Raw genomic sequence first — 27,145 nt, forward strand, 5'->3', positions numbered from 1 at the left:
TCTTGGTCCTAATCTAGAAGTTTAACAGGCTCTGTTCTTACCATTTTAGTTTTTCTGCTTCGTTGAATGATAAAAGTAGCCCTTTTTCTATGCATTTGCAAGCTGCCTACCTCCTCAGGACTTCGCTTTAGCATCTCTCTCCTTTCCCTTCTCTGCCACCTCTACCTTAAATTGATAAAGTTTATTTATTTATTTTTTAAATAAGCTTGTTTCTTAGTAAAACAAAACAAAAGCAAGCAACAATAAGAAAACCTCCCCCTCTGACAAGGAAGCACAAATCTCTATTGAATAATTACCATGTGCCAGTAACAGTTTGTGCTAAGAATCTTTTTTTTTTTCTCTTAAAGACAGAGATAGGGTCTTGCCATGTTGACCAGGCTGGTCTCAAATGCCTGGCCTCGAGAGATCCTCCCATCTTGGCCTCCCAAAGTGTTAGGCTTAACAGGCATGAGCCACTGGCCTGTGCTAAGAATCTTTATGTGCATTATCTTACTCTTTTTTTTTTAGTAACCATATATGGTTTGGTACCATTGTTACGTATGATACAGAAGAAGAAATGGAAGTTTGTTGAGGTTAATGTCATTCAGGCTCACTTAGATGTTTAACAGTAGGTTGAACCTAAGCAGACTTAGCTGAGAACCCTATGTTTTTTACCATATGTTTTACTATTAACCTGTCTCTCTTTGTTTTTATGGAAACTTTTAATTATTTTTAAATTTAATTTGTTGCATAATACGACCTGTGTAGTAAACAATTTGAAGGTAAAAAAGTGTGTACCCAGTGAAAATCAGTCATTTTCTAATCTCTTTCCTAGAAGAATGCACTGAACTAGTTTCTCTTGTGCCCTTGCACAATTCTTTTTTTTTTTTGAAATAGCCTTGCTCTGTCACCGAGACTGGAGTACAGTGGCATGATCTCAGCTCACTGCACCTCCTGGGTTCAGGCAATTCTCCTGCCTCAGCCTCCCGCCTAGCTGGGACTACAGGTGCGCACCACCATGCCTGGCTAATTTTTGTATTTTTAGTAGAGATGGGGTTTTGCCATGTTGGCCAGGCTGGTCTTGAACTCCTGACCTCGAGTGATCTGCCCACCTTGGCCTCCCAGAGTTCTGGGATTACAGGTGTGAACCACTGTGCCTGGCCTTTTCACAAAATTTTCTACGCATATAAAAGTATTTGTACTCTTCAGTACAAATGACTGTCCCCATTTCAACAAAAATTTTAGCACTGTTCTACATTTTGATTTTTCTCTTAATATATCATGGATGTTATTTGTTATTATAGAGCTGTCTCATTAAAAAAAAATGGTTGAATTGTATTACCTTGAATGGATATATCGTAATTTATTTAGCTGTCCACTGACGGACACTTAGCTTGCTACCAATATTTTACTGTGACTGCAGTGAATAACTTTACATGGGTCATATGGCTATCTGTAAAATATAGTTGTATAATACATTTTAAAAAGTGAAATTGCGAAGTTAGAAGGTATGTGTGTTTTAAATTTTGATAGCTCTTGCTAAACTGCCTTCTGTAGATATTGTACCAATTTACACTCCTACCAACAAGGGTGCGTGAGAGTGACTATTTCCCCATACCTACCCTCTTTAAAACAGCATGCTATCAAACTTTTTGATCTTTGCCGTTAGTTAAAAAAAAAAAAAAAAGTAATTTCTCTTTCTTTTATTATGAGTGAGAATGAATATCTTTTCATGCGTTTAAGACACATGTGTTTCTTTTTTTGGGGGGGATAATTATCTCTGCATGTATGTTACCCATTTTTTCTAGTGAATAGTTGGATTTTCAAAATAATTTATATACCCTTTCTTATGGTAGGGAAATTTGTCCTTTGTGATTTATCTTAATATTGTTTTCCTATGTTATTTTTTTTTGACTGTGTTTGTTTTTTCCTTATAGGAATGTCTTATATAATTGGATCGATCAGTTTGTTTTTTTTTTCCATAGTATTTGAGCTTTGCATCCTTCTCAGACTTCCCACTTTGAGATTATTGAAAAAAAAAGAAAAAGCTTCTGTTTTCTCTTTGATTTCTGATTTTGTTTTTATGTTTAAATCTTTGTCTGTAATTAACTTGGGGGTCTGTAATACAATTTAATTTCTTTTTTTATTGCCTTCAGTTGACTATCCAGTGTCCCTAATATCATTTATCAGATAACTTTTCCCCCACTGGCTGGAATATTACTTTAATCAAATATGGCATATTTGTATCTGTTTTTTTTGACTGTGTATTCTCTTACATTATCAGTTTGTCTATTTGCATTTACTACCAGACTTTTATTTACTTTCCTTTTATGATATATTTTAATATCATATTGTACTAATGTTCCTACCTTATTACTCTTCTTCAAATATTTTTTTTTGCTCTTCTTGCATAGCGGTTACTCCATATGAACTTTAGAATCAGTTTTTCTGGCAAGACATTTTATTTTATATTGTAAATAGCAAACGATTTAAAAGACATCTGTGCCAGCATTTCTCACAGTGGGTTTTGTGGAACGTTGATCATATAATAATGCTTCCTCTCACACGAATTCTTTTTGGGAAATGCTACATATTTTATACCTCCCCTCTTGGATGCACACTGATAAATCAAAAGCCCGTAAGAGTATAGCAGTATCTTCTGTTGCCTTTTCTAGGAATCTTGCCTTGGTCCCCACAGCCCTGGTTAGATGTTCTTCCTTTTTTCTTTCATGCATAGTTTTGTCATAGTAGTTGTGTTTGTGCTCTATAGAATTTATCTACTTGTTAGAATTATAGAATTAGAGTTTTTGAGAGCAGAGATTATGCTTTCAATTTCTGTTCCCCTAGGTCTTAGGGCAGCAGTTTTGATTTATACTCTTGAGATCCTTCAGGGGTTTTCTAAAGTTTTTCTTGGCTCTTTTTCCTCTTCTTGGTGACCCCCCTCTCCATCCCCTCAGTACTTTTCTCTCCTTTCTCTACAACAGTTTCACTTTCATCTGTTTTTTAATATTTGACATTTACCCAAGATTTTGGTATAAAAAAAAAAAAGTTCTGTGCCTGAAAGAAAGAAGAGAAAGAAGGAAAGAAGGAATGGAAGAATAGGGAGATGGAGGGATAAAGGGAATGAAAAGAAGGAGGGGAGAGAGAAAGAGAAAGATGAAAGAAAGAGAAGAGCCCAGTACGAAGGCGTAGACGATGCCTGGAACAATGGGTATTAGAGAAATTTTTTTTTTTGAGTACATGGTTGATGAATCACTTTAGACATCTGCTTTGATAGACTAACGTTGAAATGATCAGTAAGCTATCATACTAGTTTACTTACCTTTCCTCCAACGTACTTATTGTTATCACACAACCTCTGGATCCTAAAAGGTCAACTTCTTTGGTACAACTCTGCTATGGATTTACTTTATAAGCCAAAGGAAAAAAGAATACTTTTCAATTAGTCTGTTTTGAGTTTATTGATGAAACAAATTGAACTTAACTAGGTCACCTCATATAGTTACTGCCTGCACTTGTTCAGCTAAGTAATTTGTAAAATTATCTTCAACCTGATGAATATTTTTTTCTTTTTCAGCTTGTGAAGCTTTGTATTGCAATGATTGACACTGGAAAAGCCTTTTGTGTTGCAAATAAACAGTTCATGAATGGGATTCGAGACCTGGCTCAGTATTCTAGTAACGATGCTGTAGTGGAGGTTAGTATTACTGAAATTACAGTTAAAAATGAAAAAAAAAAAAGCAATAAGACATTAAGGAATTGTGCATTCGTCTACCTTATTTAGTTATGGTGATACTTAGAAGTAGAAAAGCGATCACCCCTTGGTGCTGTCTTGTATAATTCTGTTTTCTACGATAGAAGTTGATGGTTTATTTGCATTGCGCATTATCTAGCATGGCTCTTCTCACCTAGTTTCTTATTATTTTGTTTAGTTTACTAAGTTTACTTGCTGCTAGGTGAGCTGAAGCACCTGTCAGAGGGCCTGAGCAGGAAGATCAAGATCATGCCTCCTAGTAGCTGCTTATAGGGGCACGCAGAGGGCCTTAACCTGAGTGTAGTGTCTAACTCTATGTATGGCGGCTGTATAGGTACTGGTTAGCCAGCTTATGCCGGGTTACCTTAGATCCCTTGGTATGCTGTGTGGTGTTATATTTCTTTCATGAGAAATAATAACTGGTGAAGAAATGATTGTAGTTTGATGATTATTTGATCCTAGATGCCTACATGGGTCATCTTGATACACTCAAAACAGTTTTACCTTAGGTTTATATTTGCCATTTCTATTGGTAGCATAATACTATTGAAGGGGCAGTACTAATTCTTTCACATTTTTAGGGTTTTATTTGTTACCACATGTAGACTTGACCTCTGCAGAGTGTACCTGTGAGGTAGTGAGATTGTCCCTGGAAATAAATGTTACTGTTTACAGTGTAACTTGATCTGTCAGAAATGCTGAGGTCACATTTTTAGACCTATTTAAATGGCTCTTAAATGATTTGGTTTTCTTTTGATTTCTTTCTCATAGACAAGTTTGACCAAGTTTTCCGACAGTCTTCAAGAAATGATAAATTTTCACACAGTAAGTGTCAGTAAGTAGGTGTTAACTATGACCGTATTAACATTTTAGTATTTTTCTTGAGTCGCAATATTTTATGAAATGACTAAAAGTGAATTACATGGCTTTGATTCGTCATCAGCTTTTTAGTTGGGTGAATCTAAAACGTACACTGTGTGTGTATTTGTGTGTGAGTGTGTGTGCGTGTGAAAGAAGAGAATAAGAGTATTATTTTCCATTCTAATATAGTGAACTTAATATCATTGAAGGACATACCCCCAAAAGTTAATTTTTTTTCTGTTTAAGTTGTGGTTTAAAAAATTTTTAAGCATGTATTTAAGAATAAAGAAGCAAAAGTCATTTTAAATGTAGCTATTTCTTTTTAGATACTTACCAATATATCCCCTTTATCTAAACAATGACCAATATTAAAGAGTGCTATATTCTTTGAGCTATTTATATGTGCATTTAAGATTTGTGGACATTTATCCTTCAAGAATGAGGGATATATATTACTTTGGGAATGTACAAAATTCCTTTACAAAGTTTATGAAAGTTTACTGCAAAAATCACAGCTTATAAGCTGTATGTTTCTTACATTTTTAAAAAAGCTTAATTGATATGGCTGTTGTATAATTATTTAATCAGTGCTTTAAAATTTATTAGCCGCTGTCTGTACTAAGAATATCAATACTTATAATCTTCATAAAATCTGCTTGTTTTTGGTTCTTAATTTGATTTTCTTAATTTTTTTGTTGGTTAGCATATTTAGGATGAAGTAATATGACAACGTTTATTTTAATTGCAGTTCAAATTTTAGCTATACCAATATTGACATGTACAAGTATCTGCTTGAGTGACTGTTTTCAGTTCTTTTGGGCATGTACCTAGGTGTAGAATTACTGGGTCATGTGGTAATTCTATGTTTAACTTTTTGAGAAACTGCCAAACTGTTTTCTACAGAGACGGTACCATTTTACATTTCCACCAGTAGTGTTTGAGTGTTCCAAGTTCTCCGCATTGTTATCATCACTTGTTATTTTCAATTTTTTTAAAAAAAAATTATAACCATCCTAGTAGGTGTGAAGTGGTATCTCATTGTAGTTTTGATTTGCATTTCTCTAATGACTCATGCAGTTGAGTATCTTTTATGTGCTTACTGGTTTCTTGTGTATCTTCTATCATTGTTAGCATTGTTGTTTATTGAAGTCCTTTATTTATTTAGAAATAGGGTCTCACTCCGTCACCCAGACTGGAGTACAGTGGCACAGTCATACCTCACTACAGCCTGGAACTCCTAGGCTTAAGTGATCCTCCTGCTGTACCCTCCCAGTTAGCTAGGACTACAGGCGTGTGCCACCATGCCAGGCTAATTTTTTTTTTTTTTTTTTTTGGTAGAGATGAGGTCTTGTTCTTTTGCCCAGGCTAGTCCTCAACTCCTGGGCTCAACTCATCCTCCCGCCTCAGCCTCCAAAGCACTGGGATTACAGGTGTGAGCCACTGCACCCAGTCCCTTTGTCAGTTATTTAATTGGGCTTTTTTGTTATTGTTGTTGTTGACTTATACTTGTTTTACATAGTTTGGATATTAAACCCTTACCAGTATATGTTATACAAATATTTTCTCTCATTTTGTAGGTTTTCTTTTTTACTTTCATGAAAATATCCTTTGACACACAAAAGTTTTTAGTTTTGATGAAGTCTGAAGTTCAGTTTCTCTACTCTGTCTTTTATTTTTTGTGTTTTTGCTGTTATGTGTGAGGGAATTCATTGCCAAATTCAAGGTCATAAAAATTTACCCTTACGTTTTCTTCTAAGAGTTTTATGATTTTAGCTCTAGTATTTGACACCATTTGACCACATAATAGTTTTCTTTTTGCCTTCTGTTGAATTTAGATGGCAGTGTTTGGTATATTTGATTTCTCTTTAAACCAAATGTAATTTAGTAAGAAAGTTTTTTTTTCCTGTTGATATAAGTGATTGACTTTAAATTGACATAATAGACTAAATGTTTTCTCTATAATTTATTATCCTTTGAAATACTCCACTCCTTAAAGCAGTAAATCTTACGCTGTTTCTTTATATAATAATACCTTGCTCTTTGTTACGATTTTATATGTGAAAAGTTATGATTAAGATAAACTTTTGGCAAATAATTTTTTTTTTTTTTGAGACAGAGTCTGGCTGTGTCTCCCAGGTGATCTCGGCTCGATGCAGCCTCCGCCTCCCGAGTTCGGGTGATTCTCGTGCTTCAGCCTCCCAAGTTGCTGGGACTATAGGCATGCACCACCGTGCCTGGCTAATTTTTGTACTTTTAGTAGAGACGGGGTTTTGGCATGTTGGCCAGGCTAGTCTCAAACTCCTGGCCTAAAGTGATCCACCCGCCTTGGCCTTCCAAAGTGTTGGGATTACAGGCGTGAGCCACTGCACCTGGCCTTGAAGCAAGGTATATATGTATTGTTTCCTTTGGAGGAATAGAGATTGGTCTTTGTTTTGTTTTGTTTTGTTTTGAGACGGAGTCTCGCTCTGTTGACAGGCTGGAGTGCAGCGGCACAATCTTGGCTCACGGCAACCTCTGCCTCCTGGGTTCAAGGGATTCTTCTGTCTCAGCCTCTGGAGTAGCTGGGACTACAGGCGCCCGCCACCATGCCCAGCTAATTTTTTGTATTTTTAGTAGAGTTGGGGTTTCAACATGTTGGCCAGGATGGTCTCGATCTCTTGACCTTGTGATCCGCCTGCCTTGGACTCCCAAAGTGCTGGGATTACAGGCGTCAGCCATTGCACCCAGCCGAGATTGGTCTTTTTAATACCAGTGCTCTTAATCTTAGTGTGCACCTACACTCCTGAAACCTGTGCAGATTCCACTTTTCTTACTTTTCTTTCTCTCTTCTTGCTTCCTCCCTTCCTCCGCCTCCCTTCCTCCCTTCCTTCCTCCCTCTTTTTTTTTTTGGCTATTCCTTATACTTGAGAAACCTCATACTCTCTGTTGACTATAAAACTCGTTGCTTTAAAAAGATAATTTGTATACTAAGAAAAAAATCACTCTTTGTCCGTCTGCCTGGAGGTCTGAAGGCTGCATGTTGGTCAGCTTGTTTGTGTTTACATACATGTTTCTATACAAGAAGAACTTTTTGTCTAACACTATACCCAGAAGTCCACTGTGTATTTTATTCTTTTATTCTTTTTGACAGCATCTCAGAAATTTTCCTTTTAATAGATATAAAAATGAAATTGTGAGTCCTTGGTTTACTTTCTTTTAATTTTCTTCTTTTTATAGTTAATATACCATCTATTCTATCTGGCCTTTTTGTTGTTTTGTAACCAATACTTTAAATTTCTTTCAGTAGGAATGACTTGTGTCACTTGAACTAGAATTCCTATATTTGTGGCAAAAGTTCTTCCCTCATCATAGCCCGGTTATACTTCACTTTAATTAGACTATGGCTAGGGATAACACTTACCTTGTTTACTGTTACACTCCCGGTAGTTACATAATTCTCATTCTAGGGAAGTCATTTAATTTTTCTGAGATTCACATTCCTCCTCTGTAGGCTGGGCGTGGGGGCTCATACCTGTAATCCCAGCACTTTGGGAGGCTGAGGTGGTTTGATTGCTCGAGCCCCATTAGAGACCAGTCTGGGCAACATGGCGAAACTTGGTGTCTACAAGAAATAGAAAAATTAGCTGGGTGTGGTGGCTTACGTCTGTAGTCCCAGCTACTCAGGAGGCTGAGGTGTGAGGATCACTTGAGCCTGGGAAGTTGGGGTCACAGTGAGCTATGATCGCACCACTGTACTGCAGCCTGAAACACAGTGAGACCATGTCTCCAAAAAAAAAAAAAAAAAAAAAGATTTACATTCTTCTTCTATAAAATGAAGGGGATTTACTAGATGACTTTTCATTATTAAAAATTTATTATAAGATTTAAATTTGTTCTCAGAGCCATTTGTTAGAATGCAGGAAAAGCCTAGTTATATAAAATGCTTTTTTTTTTTTTTTTTTTAAAGCATTCTCTGGAATTCTAATTGCATAGCATCCCAGTATAAAGGATGATTAAGGAAAACTGCTTTCTGAAACATAATAAATAGTGTAACCTGCATTAGATTCTCTAGCAGAGCTCATAACAATTGGGCTTTGATATATCAGTTTGTGTAAGGATAAAAATCTGGATATTTCAGAGGTGTCATTTACGAACTTTGTGGGCTTAAATAAACGTTTGAAAGTAATAAAACCATTTGTGTTATTAGCCAAATAAAGATTAAACATATGTTGGAGTTAGATTGTCCGGTCATTTAATACAATAAATCATTTAGATTATCATGTAATTTATTTATTTATCTGTAAAAATGGATAGAACTCTTCTTATTCCTTTTAGAATGAGAATATCCTAGGTTTCTCTTTAACTCATATGTTTTTGTTGTTGTTGTTGTTTTTGTGAAATGGAGTCTCGCTGTCTCTCCCAGGCTGGAGTGCAGTGGCACGATCTTGGCTCACTGCAACCTCCATCTTCCAGGTTCAAGTGATTCTCTTTCCTCAGGAGTATTATGTTTAAAATTCTTTTGTTTTATCGCAATATATATATGTTTCTTTTTTGAGACGGAGTCTTGCTCTGTTGCCCAGAGTGGAGTACATGATCTTGGCTCACTGCAACCTCCGCCTCCCAGGTTCAAGCGATTCTTACACATCAGCCTCCCAAGTAGCTGGGATTACAGGTGCCCACCACCACACCCAGCTAGCGTTTATATTTTCAGTAGAGATGGGGTTTCACCATGTTGGCCAGGCTGGTCTCGAACTTCTGACCTCAAGTGATCGGCCCACCTTGGCCTCCCGAAGTGCTAGGATTACAGGTGTGAGCCACTGCGCTTGGCCTTAACGCATATGTTTTTATAAGACGTGAACACACATGACTTTTTCAGAGCAGGTCATGTATGCTACTTTTTACTAGATATTAGAATTTGTTTGAAGAGTGGCTTATTTTCCTAGAATTTAAGAGATTTTGGTGATTCCATTGATGACATTTTTGGATTCTAACTTGCTGTTGGTATAAGGAACTTGGAATATTTATTTGATTATTATCTTTGCTGAATGCAGCTTTAAAGTTGATTTAGTACATAAATTCTATGAACATGTATGATTCTTTTTGCTATCTGTCTGTCTGTCAGTCATTTTTGAGACGGGGTCTTGCTTTTTTGCCCAGGCAGTTAGTGTGATCATAACTCACTGCAGCCTCGAATTCCTGGGCTTAAGTGATTCTCCTGCCTCAGCCTTCTGAGTAGCTGGGACCACAGGCATTCACCACCATGCTCAGCTAATTTTTAAATTTTTTTGTAGAGATGGGGTCTTGCTATATTGTCCAGGCTGGTCTCAAACTCCTGGGCTGAAGTGATCGTCCTGCCTCAGCTTCCCAAAATGCTGGAATTACAGGTGTGAGTCATTGTGCCTGGCCAGTATTTTTTTTTTGTACATTTGATTTTTCAATTTAGAGCTGTACACTTACTCAACAAATGGTTTTAGACAGTGAGAACAGGGTAGTTTCAGTGTTTCCCAACTCCTGTCATCTCATGGCACAGATTGAAAATGTTAGTCATGTTTGTATGGAACACTGGAGAAAACTTCATGGGGAGATAAGGGCACCTATCAGGGTGAAAAAATTTTAAGTTTCTTTTTAATGAAGTTATATTTTTAGAAAACACGGTGTTAGGGAAGATATTGTGTACTGAATGTGTATAACACTTCCAGATGTTTTATTTTTATTTATTTATTTTTTATTTTTTGAGACAGAGTCTTACTCTGTCACCCAGGCTGGAATGCTGTGGTGTGATCTTAGCTCTCTGCAACCTCTGCCTCCCGGGTTGAAGCGATTCTCCTGCATCACCTTTCCAAGTAGCTAGGATTACAGGTGCCTGCTTCCAGGCCCAGCTAATTGTTGTAGTTTTAGTAGAGAAGGGGTTTTACCATGTTGGCCAAGCTGGTCTCTAACTCCTGACCTCAAGGTGATCTGCCCACCTCGGCCTCCCAGAGTGCTGGGATTACACGAGTGAGCCACCATGCCTGGTCCAGATGTTTTAAAAAAATAGGATTGAGGCCGGGCGTGGTGGCTCACGCTTGTAATTCCAGCACTTTGGGAGGCCGAGGCGGGCGGATCACGAGGTCAGGAGATCGAGACCATCCTGGCTAACACGGTGAAACCCCATCTCTACTAAAAATACAAAAATTAACCGGGCGCGGTGGCGGGCGCCTGTAGTCCCAGGTACTCGGGAGGCTGAGGCAGGAGAATGGAGTGAACCCGGGAGGCGGAGCTTGCAGTGAGCTGAGATCCGGCCACTGCACTCCAGCCTGGGCGGCAGAGCGAGACTCCGTCTCAAGAAAGAAAAAAAAAAAAAAAAAAAAAAGGATTGAGCTTGCTTCAATAAACATAACTTTTTAATAAAGGTCTTTTACGGGAGGCTGAGGAGGGAGAATGACCTGAGCCCGGAGAATGACCTGAGCCCGGGAGGCGGAGCTTGCAGTGAGCTGAGATGGCGCCACTGCACTCCAGCCTGGGCGACAGAGCGAGACTCCGTCTCAAAAAAAAAAAAAGGAGGTTTTCTGCATGAAATACTTTCAAGCAATTCCTGGTCAAGATTTAAAATTGATGATCCTGTCAAATTATTGGTCATTGTTAATGATGAGAAACTGCCTATATAGGCATATTAGCAAAAGGCAGAGGAATATTTGTTGGCCTTTTCCTCTGACTCTCAGGAGCTCCTCTCTCACATGTAATTAGAACTTAAATAATTGTATCTTCTTTAGAACTTAAATAATTGTATCTTCTTAAGTTGTATTTCAAAGAGGCAATCATTCATAAAATGGAAGTGCTCTTCTTTTTCTCTGATTGACACAAGTAATGCTTATATTTTCTGGGACAAATTGGATTTTTTGTTTTTTAGGTGGAGTCTTGCTCAGCCCCCAGGCTGGAGTGCAGTGGCGTGATCTCGGCTCACTGCAACCTCCGCCTCCCGGGTTCAAGTGAATCTTGTGCCTCAGCCTCCCTAGTAGGTGAGACTACAGGCGCTTGCCACCATGCCTGGCTAATTTTATTTTTTATTTTTTATTTTTAGTAGAGATGGGGTGTCAACAAGTTGGCCAGGCTGGTCTCAAACTCCTAACCTCAAGTGATCCACCCATCACTACCTCCCAGAGTGCTGGGATTACAGTGTGTGACCTGGATGGATTTTGAATAAAATAATGAAGCCTTTCTGCAGGTTTACACAGAAGTTGCTCTACCTCTTCCCCCTTCTACCTACTTTTAATGATTCTCTTTTTGAATTCAGACGATAGCACTGACTCACTTAGTGACTCATTTTCAGCTTCATGTTTCCACAGTCTGAATCCATAAAGTTTGTCAGTATATGTTTTTTTGTTTTGTTTTGTTTTGCTTTGTTGGTTTTTTTTTTTTTTTTTTTTTTTTTAAAGACAGAGTCTTGCTCTGTCGTCCTGGAGTGCAATGGCGTGACTCTGCTCACTGCAACCTCCGCTTCTTGGGCTCAAGCAATTCTTCTGCCTCAGCCTCCTGAGTAGCTGGGATTATAGGTGCCCGCCACCACACCTGGCTAATTTTTGTACTTTTACTAGAGATGGACTTTCACCATGTTGACCAGGCTGGTTCCAACTCCTGACCTCAAATGATGCACCCGCCTTGGCCTCCCAAAGTGTTGGGATTATAGGTGTGAGCCACCGCCCCTGGCAGTGTATGTGAATTGTCAAAAATTTTAAGGACTGCTTCATATAAGTTAATCGGATAGCAGGGTGCCAGTTAGTAAAGCCATGTTTTACAGTCAATAACTAGTGTTAAACAAATCTGCAAGTTGAGAATTATTCCTCCCAAGCTGTTTGAATTCTACTTTTAATTCATAAAGTTTAGCAGAATTTGTTCTCTGGAAGTCAGTGCACTTTTGTATGAAATAGAAGATAATGATATTCTCATAGTATTTCTTTGATGATACTAAATGTTTAGTCTTAGATTTATTATTTTGATAACATTTAGTTTGGGATTAATATGTATCATATCTATATGCATGATTTTATATATGAAAGATCCTCTGTGAAATGTTTTACTAGATCATCAGAGTTTTCCAAATGAATTTATTTTTATTTTTAAATGAACTTCTGGGCTCAAGCAATCTTCACATCACCAAGTGCTGGGATTACAGATGTGAGCCACTGTGCCTGGTTCCAAATAAATTCTTTTTTTTTTTTTTTTTTTGAGACGGAGTCTTGCTGTGTCGCCCAGGCTGGGGTGCAGTGGCGCGATCTCGGCTCACTACAAGCTCCGCCTCCTGGGTTCACGCCATTCTCCTGCCTCAGCCTCTGAGTAGCTGGGACTACAGGCGCCCGCCATCACGCCCGGCTAGTTTTTTGTATTTTTAGTAGAGACGGGGTTTCACCATGTTAGCCAGGGATGGTCTCGATCTCCTGACCTCGTGATCCACCCGCCTCGGCCTCCCAAAGTGCTGGGATTACAGGCTTGAGCCACTGCGCCCGGCCCCAAATAAATTCTTAATGTAAATTTACATCTTGCGGTCATTGTTAGCTACACTATCAGTATGCAAAATTCAGTGTTTCCATAATATCTTTTTTGTTTCAAAGTTTTTCTTCAGCATTTTTACTTTTATCATTAGGCCTTTTTTTTTTTTTTTTTTTTTGAGCCGGAGTCTCTCTCTCTCGCCCAGGCTGGAGTGCGGTGGTCCCATCTCGGCTCACTGCAAGCTCCGCCTCCTGGGTACATGCCATTTATCATTAGGCATTTCTTTAGGTAGTTTGCAAACAGTCAGTGCTCTTCCAAGATACCATGTTCAGAATTTATTTATTTTGATTTGAGATAGAATTTTGCTCTGTCACTAAGGCTGGAGTGCAGTAGTATGATCATAGCTCACTGCAGCCTCAATCTCCTGGGCTCGGGTGATCCTTCTGCCTCAGCCTTCCAAGTAGTGGGACTGCAGGTGTACCACCATTCCTGGATAATTTTTTTTTTGTGTAGAGGGGTGTCTTGTTGTGTTGCCCAGGCTAGTCTTGAACTCCTGAACTCAATTGATGTTCTTGCCTCAGCCTCCCAGAGTACTGGGATTACAAGATGTGAGCTATTGTGTCTGGCTTTTTTTTTTTTTTTTTTTTGTAGAGACAGGGTCTTACTATGTTGCCCAGGTCACTATTGAGCTCTTGTGCTAAAGCGATCCTCTCTGGGACTCCCAAGTGCTGAGATCAGAGGCATGAATTGCTGTGTCCAACCTCAGATATTTTTTTCTGCTATTGAGCACAGTTACTAATGTGCAGAAGCATCACTCAGCAATGAAAACTTTTTGATAGAGTATTTAGGATTAGCCATTATGCATGTGTTTATCTGGCATGCCATAAAATGTTATTCTCTTGACGAAATGTGGCACCTTTTCTGTTTCTTGTGCTGCTTTGTAAATTAACAAAGTTCTTGGCATTTTTTTCTGTAAGCTGGTACATTGTACAATTCTGCAATTGTGTGCAGCATTCTGGCTGTAGCTCTTCATTGAGTAACCTTGTAGTTAGCTTCTTGATCTGATATTATTGTAACTAATCTTGGAAAATAACTTTCTGTCTCATTTTGTGTTTGCAGAGGTTTAGCATACAAATCTTTCTGTATGAATGTACTTCTGCATTCTTAAAATGTTTCAATGTAAGTTTTTTTGAAAGATTATAAAATTAAGAATTTTGGGCTGGGCGTAGTGGCTCATGCCTGTAATCTCAGCACTTTGGAAGGCCACGGCAGGTGGATCACTTGGGACCAGGAGTTTGAGACCAGCCTGGCCATGGCAAAACCCCATCTCTACTAAAAATATAAAAATTAGCTGGGCTTGGTGGTGTGTGCCTGTATTACCTATATAACCAGCTACTTGGGAGGCTGAGACATGAAAATTGCTTGAACCTGGGAGGTGGAGGTTGCAGGGAGCCGAGATCGCACCACTGCACTCCAGCTTGGGCGACAGAGGAATACTGTCTCAAAAAAAAAAAAAAAAAAAAAAAAAATTTGGGAGCATTCCCCTTGAAAACCAGCATAAGGCAAGGATGCCCTCTCTCACCACTCCTATTCAACATAGTATTGGAAGTCCTGGCCAGAGCAATCCGGCAAGAGAAAGAAATAAAGGGCATCCAAATAGGAAGAGAGAGAGTAAAACCATCCCTGTTTGCAGACAACATGATGCTATATCTAGAAAACCCTATAGTCTCAGCCCCAAAACACCTTCGGCTGATAAACAACTTCAGCAAAGTTTCAGGATACATAATCAACATGCAAAAATCAGTAGCATTTCTGTACACCAACAACATGCAACCCGAGAGCCAATTCAGGAACACAGTCCTGATCACAGTTGCCACAAAAGGAATAAAATACCTAGGAATACAGCTAACCAAGGAGGTGAAAGATCTCTATAATGAGGATTACAAAACATTGCTCAAAGAAATCAGAGATGGCACAAACAAATGAAAAAACATTAAATGCTCATGGACAGATAGAATCAATACTGTTAAAATGGCCATACAGCCCAAAGGAATTTCCAGATTCAGTGCTATTCCCATCAAACTACCAATGATAGTCTTCACAGAACTAGAAAAAAACACTTTAAAAACATTCATATGGAACCAAAAAAGAGTTTGAATAGCCAAAGTAATCCTAAACAAAAAGAATAAATAGAGCTGGAGGCATCACATTCCAGACTTCAAACTATTTTTTTATTTTTTATTTTTTGAGACAGAGTTTCACTCTAGCTGCCCAGACTGGAGTGCAATGGCACAATCTCAGCTCACTGCAACCTCGGCCTCCCAGGTTCAAGCAATTCTCCTGCCTCAGCCTCCCAGGTAGCTGGGATTACAGGTGCACACCACCACTGGGTCTGGCTAATTTTTTGTATGTTTAGTAGAGACGGAGTTTCACCATGTTGCCCAGGCTGGTCTCGAACTCCTGACCTCAAGTGATTCTCCCGCCTTGGCCTCCCAAAGTGTTGGGATTACAGGCGTGAGTCACCACACCTGGCCTAGACTTCAAACTATGCTACAGGGCCACAGTAACCAAAACAGCATGGTACTGGAACAGAAACAGACACATAGACCAGTGGAACAGAGAAAAGAGTCCAGAAATAAGGCCGCACACCTACAACCATCTGATCTTCAACACAGCTGACAGAAACAAGTCATGAGGGAAAGGACTTCCCTATTCAGTAAACGTTGCTGAGATAAGTGGCTAGCCATGTACAGAAGATTGAAACTGGACCCCTTCCTTACACTGTATACAAAAATCAACTCAAGATGGATTAAAGACTCGAGTGGTAAAAACCCAAAACTATAAAAACCCTGGAAGAAAATCTAGGAAATACCATTCACGACATAGGCCCTGGCAAAGATTTCATGACAAAGATGCCAAAAGCAGTTGCAACAAAAACAAAAATTGACAATTGTGACCTAATTAAAGAGCTTGTGCACAGCAAAAGAAACTGTCAACAGAGTAAACAGACAGCCTACAGTGGGAGAAAATATTTGCAAACTACTCATCCGACAATGCTCTGATATCCAGAATCTGTAAGGAACTTAAACAAATGAACAAGCAAAAAACAAACAACCCAATTAAAAAGTGGGCAAAGAACATGAACATTTTTCAAAAGAAGGCATATACAGCCAAGAAGCATATGAAAAAATGTTGAGTATCACTAATAATTAGAGAAATGCAACTCAAAACCACAATGAGATTCCATCTCACACCAGTCAGAATAGGTATTAATAAAAAGTAAAAAAATAACAGATGCTGCCAAGGTTGTAGAGAAAAGGGAATGCTTGCTTATATACTGCTGGTGGAAGTGTAAATTGGTTCAACCATTGTGGAAAGCAAAAAGGCGATTTCTCCTTTATTTTTCCCATTTACGGGGACTGTATCTGCCATGACACACACTGAAGAGTGGTCCTTTTAATGTTAGTGAATGTGACTTAGTGGTTTAGCTGCCTTTGATGAATTCTTCTCAGTAAAGTAGTGGTGGATGAACCAGGCTGCAACACAGGCTAATTAAAACCAGATTGTTTGTGAGTAAGAAGCAGGCTTTAGTAATTTTTAAAGCTCCCCAGGTCATTCCAGTCTGCAGCCCAGTTTAAGAAACAGTGGATTGTTTCCTGTAAACAAACCACCTGGAGATCTTGGTAAATGGAGATTCAGATTCTCCATTTCTAACAAGAATGGGGTGGTTCTAGAGATTCTGTAGTTCTGACCAGCTCCCAGGTGATGTGGATAATGTTTGGTCACACCTGGCAAGCTTTTAAAATACTGATTCTGGAGTCTCACCAGTGTCTCTAATTATTGCAACATCTGTGTATTTAAAAGTTGCCTAAGTTATTTCAATGTGCAACCAATTTGAGAACCACTGGGTAGAGCAGTTTGGTACCAATGTTTGTATAACAGAATCATCTAGCAAACTCCCTAAAAATACAGAAGCAGCCTGTGTTTCTTCAACACGGTTGCGTCTTTGTATTTTCTTTTAGCTTTCCATGTGATTGTGATACAAACCTAAGCCAGAGGAGAACCCCTGCCTTAGAGGAAGGAAGAAATGGTTTGGAGAAACAGATTAGTACAGGTAGAGGGGCCAGATGTGGTAGCTCACACCTGTAATCCCAGCACTTTGGGAGGCCGAGGGGGTGGGTAGATCACTTGAGGTCAGGAGTTCGAGACCAGTCTGGCCAACATGGTGAAACCCCATCTCTACTAAAAATACAAAAGTTAGCTCGGTATGGTGGCGTGTACCTGTAATCCCAGCTACTCAGGAGGCTGAGGTAGGAGAATTGCTTGAACCCAGGAAGTGGAGGTTGCAGTGAGCTAAGATTGCGCCACTGCACTCCAGCTTAGGTGACAAAGGGAGACACTGTCTCAAAAAAAAAAAAAAAAAAAAAAATTACTATAGGCAGAGAAAGTAGAGAGGACTAAATAATATTCATTAACATATTGGGACCAATCTGATGATGATTGCAAAGAAGAGTTCTCTTCATTGATTTTAGGCCTCTCTATTATAGGCCTAATGAGATTAACCGAAAGATCTAGTGAATCTGTAGTGGCACAAGCCATAGCCTTGCCCTTTGCTATATATTCTGGAGAGGACAGGAATGATTGTGTCGTGGAGAATCATCAGAAGAGCATGCTGTGGTAGCTGAGTAATACTTAATGTGTGTTTTTAGAGACAGGGTCTCCCTTTGTCACTCAGGCTGGAGTGCAGGGCCATGATCATAGCACTGCAGCCTTGAACTCCTGGGCTCTGGGAATCCTCCCACCTCAGGATGGTAGGTGTATGCCACAATGCCCTGCTAATTTTGTTCTTTAAAACAATATTAAAAACAATTTTTTAATTTAAAATGTTTGTGGGTGCATAGTAGGTGTATATATTTAGGGGACATATGATATGGGATATTTTGATAATGTATAATAATCATATCAGGGTAAATGGGGTATCCAACACCTCAAGCATTTATCCTTTATGTTATAAACAATCCAATTATACACCTTGTTATTTTAAAATGTGCAGTTAAATTATTTTTGACTATAGTCACCTTGTTGTGCTAGCAAATACTAGATTTTGTTCTAACTATATTTTGTATCCATTAACCACCCCCATGTCCCGCCACCCTCCACCTAGCCTTCCCAGCCTCTGGTAACCATCATTCTACTCTCTATGAGTTCAATTGTTTTAATTTTTACCTCCCACAAATAAGTGAGAACATGAGAGGTTTGTCTTTCTGTGCCTGGCTTATTTCACTTAATATAATGACCTCTAGTTCCATCCACGTTGTTGCAAATGACAGGATCTCATTCTTTATGGCTGAATAGTACTGCATTGTGTATATGTACCACATTTTCTGCAACCATTCGTCTGTTGATGTACACTTAAGTTGCTTCCAAATCTTGGCTACTGTGAATATGCTACAGTAAACATGAGAATGCATGTATGTCTTTGATATACAGATTTCTTTTCTTTTGGATATATACCTAAGAGTAGGATTGCTGAATGGTATGGTAGCTCTATTTTTAGTTTTCTCAGGAATCTCCAAACTGTTCTCCATAGTAGTTGTACTAATTTACATTCCCACCAACAGTGTACAAGGGTACCCTTTTCTCCACATCCTCACTAACATTTGTTATTGCTTGTCTTTTGGATAAAAACGTTTATTTATTTGTTTATTTGAGACAGAGTCTTGCTTTGTCACCCAGGCTGGAGCGCAGTGGCAGGATGTCAAGTTTACTGCAACCTTCACCTTCCATGTTCAAGTTGTTCTCTTGCCTCAGCCTCCCCAGTGGCTAGGATTACAGGTGCCCACCACCACGCCTGGCTAACCTCAGGAGATCCGCCTGCCTCAGCCTCCTGAAGTGTTGGGATTACAGGCATGAGCCACTGCACCCAGCCTTAGATAAAAGCCATTTTAACTGACATGAAATAATCTCATTGTAGTTTTGATTTGCATTTCGCTGATGATCATTGATGTTGGGCACCTTTTCATATACTTGTTTGCCATTTGTATGTCTTTTTTGAGAAATGTCTGTTCAGATCTGTTGCCCATTTTAAATTAGATTCTTAGATTTTTTCCTAGTTATTTGAGCACTTTATAATATTCTTATTATAAATTCCTTGCTAAAGGGGTAGATTGCAAATATTTTCTCCTGTTTTGTGAATTGTCTCTTCACTTTGTTGACTATTTCCTTTGCTGTGTAGAAGGTTTTTAACTTGATGTGATTCCATTTGTCCACTTTGCCTTGGTTGCCTGTGCTTTTGTAGGGTATTAAGAAATTTTTACCCAGTCCAATGTCCTGGAGAATTCCCCCTATGTTTTCTTTTAACAGTTTCATAATTTGAGGTCTTAAAGTCTTTAATCCACTTTGATTTGATATTTATATATGGCAAGAGATAGGGCTCTAGTTTCGTTCTTCTGCATTGGCGTTGTCTGAGCTTTATTTACTGAACAGACTGCCCTTTCCCTGTTGTATGTTCTTGGCACCTTTGTCGAAAATGAGTTCACTTTAGATGTATGGATTTGTTTCTGAGTTCTCTATTCTGTTTCTTTGGTCCATGTGTCTGTTTCTATCCCAGTACCATGCTGCTTTGGTTACTATTGCTCTGTAGTATAATTTGAGGTAATGTGATTTCTTCAGTTTTGTTCTTTTTGCTTAGGATAGTTTTGGCTCTTCTGTGTGTGTGTGTGTGTGTGTGTGTGTGTGTGTGGTTTCATATAAATTTTAGGATTTCTTTTTCTATTTCTGTGAAGAATGTCACTGGTATTTTTTCTTTTTCTTTTCTTTTCTTTCTTTTTTTTTTTTTTTTTTTTTTGAGATGGAGTTTCACTCTTGTTGCCCAGGCTGAAGTGCAGTGGCACTTTCTCGGCTCACTGCAACCTCCGCCTCCTGGGTTCAAGCGATTCTCCTGCCTCAGCCTCCAGAGCAGCTGGGACTGTAGGCTTGCGCTACCACGCCCAGCTAATTTTGTATTTTTAGTAGAGATGGAGTTTCTCCACGTTGGTCAGGTGGATCTCGAACTCCCGACCTCAGATGATCCACCCGCCTCAGCCTCTCAAAGTGCTGGGATTACAGATGTGAGCCACCGTGCTCATCTGTCATTGGTATTTTGATTGGGATTGCATTGAGTCTGTAGATTCCTTTGCGTAGTATGGACATTTTAACAATATTAGTTCTTCCAGTTCATGAACATAGAATGTCTTTCCATTTCTTTGTATCTTCGACTTTTTGCATCAGTGTTTTATAGTTTTAATTGGGGAGATCTTTCACTTCTTTGGTTAATTGCTAAGTATTTAATTTTATTTGTAGCAATTGTAAATGGGATTACTTCCTTGATTTCTTTTTCAGATTCTTCATTGTTGGCCCGTGGAAATGTTACTGATTTTTGTATGTTGATTTTGTATCTTGCAGCTTTACTGAATTTATCAGTTGTAATAGTTTTTTTGGTGGAGTCTTTAGTCCAAATAAAAGGTCGTATCATCTGCAAACAAGGATAATTTGACTTTATTCTTGCCAACTTGGATGTTTTTTATTTTCTTCTCTTATTGCTCTAGCTTAGGACTTCCATAATATGTTGATTAACAGTGATGATAGTGGGCATCCTTGTCTTCTTCCAGATCTTAGAGAAAAGGCTTTCATTTTTCCCCCATTCACTATTATACAAGTTCTGGATCTATTGCATATGGGCTTGATTATGTTGAGGTATGTTTCTTCTATACCCAGGTTTTTGAGAGTTTTTATTATGTTGACTTGTATCAAATGCTTTTTCAGCATCAATTGTGAAGTCATCATATGGTTTTTGTCTTTAATTCTATGTATCAAATTGATTTGCATATGTTGAATCATCCTTACATTCCTGGATTATATCCCAGTTGGTAATCCTTTTAATGTGTTGTTTAATGAGTTTGCTCATATTTTGTCGAGGATTTTTTCATCAATGTTCATCAGAGATATTGGCCTGTAGTTTTGTGTGTGTGTGTGTGGTTATTTTTTATGCATCTCTGTCTGATTTTGGTATCAAGGTAATGACTGGCCTCATAGAATGAGTTTGTAAGCATTCCCTCCTTTGCTATTTTTCAGAATAGTTTGAGTAGGATTGGTATTAGATGTTCTTTAAATGTTTGGTAGAATTTTGAAGTAAAGCCATCTGGTCTCAGGTATTTCTTTGCTGGAAGACTTTTTTTTTTTGAGGTGGATTTTTCACTCTTGTTGCCCAGGCTAGAGTGCAATGGCGCGATCTTGGCTCACTGCAACCTCTGTCTCCGAGGTTCAACTGATTCTCTTGCCTCAGCCTCCTGAGTAACTGGGGTTACAGGCAAGTGCCACCACGCCTGGCTAGTTTTTTTGTATTTTTAGTAGAGACGGGGTTTCGCCATGTTGGCCAGACTGGTCTCGAACTCCTGACCTCAGGTGGTCCACCCACCTTGGCCTCCCGAAAGTGCTGGGATTACAGGAGTGAGCCACCAGGCACAGCCTGGAAGACTTTATTTGAGCTTTGGTCTCGTTACTGGTCTGTTCAGCTTTTGAATTTCTTTGTGGTTGACTCCTGGTAGGTTGTGTGTGTCTAGGAATGTATCCATTTATTATAGGTTTTCTAATTTATTGGCGCATAGCTGCTCATAGTAGCCTCTAATGATCCTTAAGATTTCTGCAGTATGGGTTATAATGTGTCATTTTCCATCTCTGATTTTTTTACTTGGATCTTCTTTTTTCTTAGTCTGGCTAAAGGTTTGTCATTTTTTTATTCTTTTTGAAAACCAACTTTTTCATTGATTTTTGTATTGTTTTCTTCTTTTCAGTTTCATTTCTGCTCTGGTCTTTATTATTTATTTTCTTCTGCTAATTTTAGGTTTAGGTTTGGTTTCCTTTTGCTTTTCTAGTTAAGATGCATCATTAGGTTGTTTATTTGAAGGTTTTTTGTTTTTGATGTAGGCACTCTTAGCTATAAACTTTGCTCTTAATACTGCTTTTACTGTATCCCATACATAGGCTTCAGTTTGTTGTGTTTCCATTATCATTTGCTTCAATAAATTTTTTAGTTTCTTTTTTTTTTGAGATGGAGTCTCGCTCTGTCACCCAGGCTGGAGTGCAGTGGCGCAATCTCTGCTCACTGCAACCTCTGCCTCCTGGGTTCAAATGATTTTCATGCCTCAGCCTCCTGAGTAGCTGAGATTACAGGTACGTGCCACTACACCTGGCTAATTTTTGTATTGTTTAGTAGACATGGGGTTTTACCATGTTGACCAGACTGGTCTCAAACTCCTGGCCTCAAGTGATCTGCCTGACTTGGCCTTTCAAAGTGTGGGGATTACAGGCCTGAGCAACTGCACCCAGCCCGGTTTCCTTCCTAATCTCTTCATTCACCCACTGGTCATTCAGGAGCATATTGTTTAATTTCCATGTGTTTATATAGTTTCCAAAATTCCTCATTATTTCCAGTTTTATTCCATTGTGGTTAAAGAAGATCCTTGATATTATTTCAAGTTTGTTTGTTTGTTTTGAGTTTCTTACCACTTGTTTTGTGACCTAACATATGGTCTTTCCTTGAGAATGATTCATGTGCTGGGAAGAAAAATATGTGTTCTACACTCCTTCAATGAAATGTTCTTAGATACTCATTAGGCCTGTTTGGTCTATAGTGCAGACTTTTTTTCTTTTTTTCTTTTTCTTTTTTCTTTTTGAGATGGAGTCTCACTCTGTTGCCCAAGCTAGAGTGAGTGCAGTGACACGATCCCAACTCACTGCAACCTCTGCCTCCTGGGTTCAAGTGATTCTCCTGCCTCAGCTTCCCAAAGTGCTGGAATTACAGGCACGTGCCACCACACCCAGCTAGCTTGTATTTTTAGTAGAGATGGTGTTTCACCATATTGGCCAGGTTGGTCTGAAACTCCTGACCTCAGATGATCCGCCCACCTTGGCCTCCCAAAGTACTGGGATTACAGGTGTGAGCCACTCTGCCTGGCCTATAGTGCAGATTAAGTCTGATGTTTCCTTGTGAATTTTCTGTCTGTATGATCTGTCCAGTGCTGAAAGTGGGGTTTTGAAGTCTCCAGCTGTTATTATATTGGGGTCCGTCTCTCCCTTTAGCTCTAATGATACTTGCTTTATATATCTTGGTGCTCCAGTGTTTAGTACATACGTAATTACACTTGTTATGTTCTTTTGCTGAATTGAACCATTTATCATTATCATGACCTTGTCTCTTAAAATTTTTTTTTTTTCCTTGAAGTCTGTTTTGTGTGATATAAATACAGCTGCTTCTGTTCCTTTTTGGTTTCCATTTGCATGGAGTATCTTTTTCCATTCCTTTGTTGTCAGTTTATTTTTGTCTTTATAGGTGAGATGTGTCTCTTGTAAGAGAACAGATTATCATGTCTTGTTTCTTTATCCGTTCAGCCACGCTTTGTCTTTTGATTGGAGGGTGTAGTCCATTTACATTCAGTGTCATTACTGATGAGTAAGGATTTACACTTGCCATATTGTTATTTGTTCTCTCGTTGTTTTGTGGTTTTCTCTTCCTTCGTGTCTTCCTTTTAATGAAGGTGATTTTCTCTGGTGATATGTTTTATTTTCTTGCTTTTTATTTTTTGTTTATTATATGTTTGTAGATTAGAGGTTACCATGAGGCTTGCAAACAGTAGCTTATGGTAACAAATCAACACTGATTGCGTAAACAAACTAACAAAAAGAAAACTAATAAAAACTCAATACTTTAACATTGTGTCCTCACTTTGTAACTTTTTTACTGTTTTCATGTGTATATTATTGTATTGTCTCTGTTGAAAAGTTATACTCATTATTTTTGGTTTATTTTCTCATCTTTCTATTAATACTTAAGATAGGAGTAGTTTACACAGCACAATTACAGTGTTATAATGTTCCGTGTTTGTCTCTGTACTTACTGTCACCAGTGAACCTTGCACCTGCAGATGATTTCTTCTTGCTCGTTAACCTCCTTTCCTTTCAGAGTGAAGAACCTCCCTATAGCATTTCTTGCAGGACAGGTCTGGTGTTGATGAAATTCATCAACTTTTGTTTGTCTGGGAAAATCTTTATTTTTATTTTTGCTTCATATGCTATTCTAGAGTAAAAAATTTTTTTGCTAGCACTTTAAATATGTCATGCTACTCTCTCTTGGCCGTAAGGTTTCCATTGAAAAGTCTACTGCTAGATATTTTGGAGCTCCATTGTGTTAATTTGTTTCTTTTCTTGTGCTGCTTTTAGAATCCTTTCTTTATCCTTGATCTTTGGGAATTTGATTATTAAACTAATAATGGATTAAATCTTTAAATCTACTTGGTATTCTATAACCTTCTTTTACTTGAATATTTGTATCTTTCAGTTTCAGAAATTTTCTGTTACTATCCTTTTGAATAAACTTTCTATTTCTCTCTTTCTACCTTACTCTTAGATTTGTCCCGTTGAGGCTATTTTGTAGATCTTATAGGCATGCTTCATTCATTTTTATTCTTTTTTCTTCTCTGTTTTCAAACAGGGCTCATAAGTCTCATGAATTCTTTCTTCTGCTTGATCAGTTCTGTTGTTAAGAGACTCTGATACATTCTTTAAATATCAAGTGCATTTTTCAACTCTAGAATTTGTTTGGTTTCTTTGTTAAATTTATCTGATAGGATTCTGAATTTCTTCTCTGTTATCTTGTATTTCTTTGAGTTTCCTCAGAGCAGCTGTTTTGAATTCTCTGTCTGAGAGGTCGCATATCTCCAGTTCTCCGATTTGCCCCTGGTATGTCATTTAGTTCTTTTGATGAGGTTATGTTTTCTTCAATGGTCTTGATGCCAGTGGATGTTTGATAATATCTAGGCATTGAAGAATTAAATATTTATTGTAGGCCTCACAGTCTGGGCTTGTTGGTACTCATCCTTCTTGAGAAGGCTATCCAAGTATTCAAACCTACTTGGTTGTTATGATCTAAGTTTTTGGTCACTATAGCTGCATTAGAGGGCACCCCAAGCCTCGTAATGCTGTAGTTCTCGGACACTTACAGAGATACCAGCTTGGTGGTTGATATGGTTAGGCTTTGTGTCCCCACACAAGTCTCATCTTGAATAATAATCCCCATAATCCCCACGTGTCAAGGGAGAGACCAGGTGGAGGTAAATGGATCATGAGAGTGGTTTCCCCCATGCTGTTCTGGTGATAGTGAGTGCATTACATGAGATCTGATGATTTTGTAAGTGTTTGGTAATTCCTCCTGTGTTCATTCTCCTTCCTGCTGCCTCCTGAAGAAAGTGCCTTGCTTTCCCTTCACCTTCCACCATGATTGTCAGTTTCCTGAGGCCTCCCCAGCTGTGTAGAACTGTGAGTCAATTAAACCTCTTTCCTTTCTAGATTACCCAGTCTCAGGCAGTTCTTTATAGCAGTGTGAGAATGGACTAATACTGTGGTCTTGGATAACATCTGGAAGAATTCCCTGGATTACCAGGTAGAGACTCTTGTTTTCTTCCCTTACTTTCTCCAAAATGAATGCAGTCTGTGTCTCTCTCTCTCTGGCTAAGCTGCCTGGAGCTCGGAGAGGGGTGACACAAGCACTCCTGTCGCCACCATTGTGGGGACTGTACTTGGTCAGATCTGAAGCCGGCAAAGCACTGTGTCTTGCCCACATCCTGCTGTAAACTATTACCTGGCTGCAACCTGTGTTCTCTCAAGACCCTCAGGCTATACAGTCATTATTTCAAGAGTGGCAGGAGCTAGTCATTCTTGTGTATTTCCCTTCGGGGCGTGTGCATTCCCCTGGGCTCTGGGCTCCAGACAGGTTCAGAGATAGTGCCTGGAAGCCAGGGCCTGAAATCGGACACCTTAGAAATTTCCCTGGTGCTGCATTCAACTATGTTTAAGCTGGTACTGAAATCACAAGACACAGTCCTTTCCACCCTTCCCTTTCCTCCCCCAGGCAGTGGAGTCACCCCCGGTGTCCACCTCCGCACAGGCCCACAGGGAGTACTGCCGCAGTGTTTTCACTGGTCACTTAAGGCCCAAGGGCTCAGCTTTTCATGAATGTCGCCATTCCTGGGACTCACCCTTCAGGGCAGTGAGTTCCTTTCTGGTTTAGGGTAATTCCAGAGGTGCTGTCCCATATTCTCTGGAATCAGGGACCCTAGAAGCCCACTTGGTGCTCCTCCCAACTATGTTTGTGGTGGTACCTAATCTGCAAGACAAAATCCCCTTTATTTTTCCCTCCCCTTTTCTGAAGCAGGAGGAGTCTCTCCTCGTAGCCACCAGAACTGTAAATGTGCCCGGTCACACCTGAAGCCTGCATGTCTCAGAGAGTCTTAGCTGAGGCCCACAGTGTGTATTACTTGGTTACTGCTGGTGATTATTCAGGGTCTAAGGTCTCTTTAGTCAGCAGGTGATGAATTCTTCAGGCCTTGATCCTTCCCTTCAGGTTCCTTCTGGCCCAGGGTGTGTCTAAAAATATCATCCAGGAGTTAGAGCCTAGAATGGGGACCTCACGACTCTGCCTGGTGCCTTATTCAACTGTGGCTGAGGTGGTATTTATGTTGCACAACAGAGTCCTGTTTATTCTTTCCTCTCCTCAAGGAGAAGGAAGGAATCTCTTGGAGCTGGGAGCCTTGCTGCCTTTGGTTGGGGAATGTGTGACACAAGCTCCCTTAGCCACACTGGCTGGTGTCTCATTAGGTCATGTACCTCCAAGTCCACTGGCTCCGAGCCCAGCACAGCGCTACAGCTTGCCTAGGAGTTACAGTCCTTGTGACCTAGCCTGCCTTTTAATGTTATTTAGGACCCCAGAGCACTTCAGCCTGTGGTGGCGAGGCTTGCGGAAACTCCAGTTCCACCCTCCAAGCTGTGTGATTGTCCTGTCCCGGGGCTGGTCTCAGTGCTGCATTCATTGGCACTGGCTGAGTCCTGCTGGGATTGGCAGCGCTGCCTTCCGGCGAATGGTCCCACGGTGGCTGTGCTCTGCGTTCCGGCGAATGGTCCCACGGTGGCTGTGCTCTTTCCGCATGCGCAGCACAGATTCTTCCTCATGCCGTGTGGTTGCTACGAGCGCGTGGGGGAGGGCTGGGGTCAGCCATTTAAGACTGTCTTTTCTAT

At 39.4% G+C, this 27,145-nt stretch overlaps 1 protein-coding gene across 9 annotated transcripts in view; it reads left to right on the forward strand.

The window, feature by feature from the left end:
* The window catches only part of LOC105470801 (ArfGAP with coiled-coil, ankyrin repeat and PH domains 2), a 175,644-nt gene that overhangs the window by 65,747 nt on the left and 82,752 nt on the right, over positions 1-27,145 (forward strand). For all 9 annotated transcript variants that reach the window (XR_011619502.1, XM_011723062.2, XM_071090620.1 and 6 more), the window contains 2 exons: positions 3,557-3,676; positions 4,505-4,558. Coding sequence is in view for 8 of the 9 variants with exons in the window: in XM_011723062.2 (XP_011721364.1) it covers positions 3,557-3,676; positions 4,505-4,558 (174 nt within the window). In the remaining variant the exon portion in view is untranslated. The remainder of the gene's footprint in view (positions 1-3,556; positions 3,677-4,504; positions 4,559-27,145) is intronic.

Source organism: Macaca nemestrina, chromosome 2, assembly GCF_043159975.1.
Source record: "Macaca nemestrina isolate mMacNem1 chromosome 2, mMacNem.hap1, whole genome shotgun sequence".
Classification (NCBI taxonomy): Eukaryota; Metazoa; Chordata; class Mammalia; order Primates; family Cercopithecidae; genus Macaca; species Macaca nemestrina.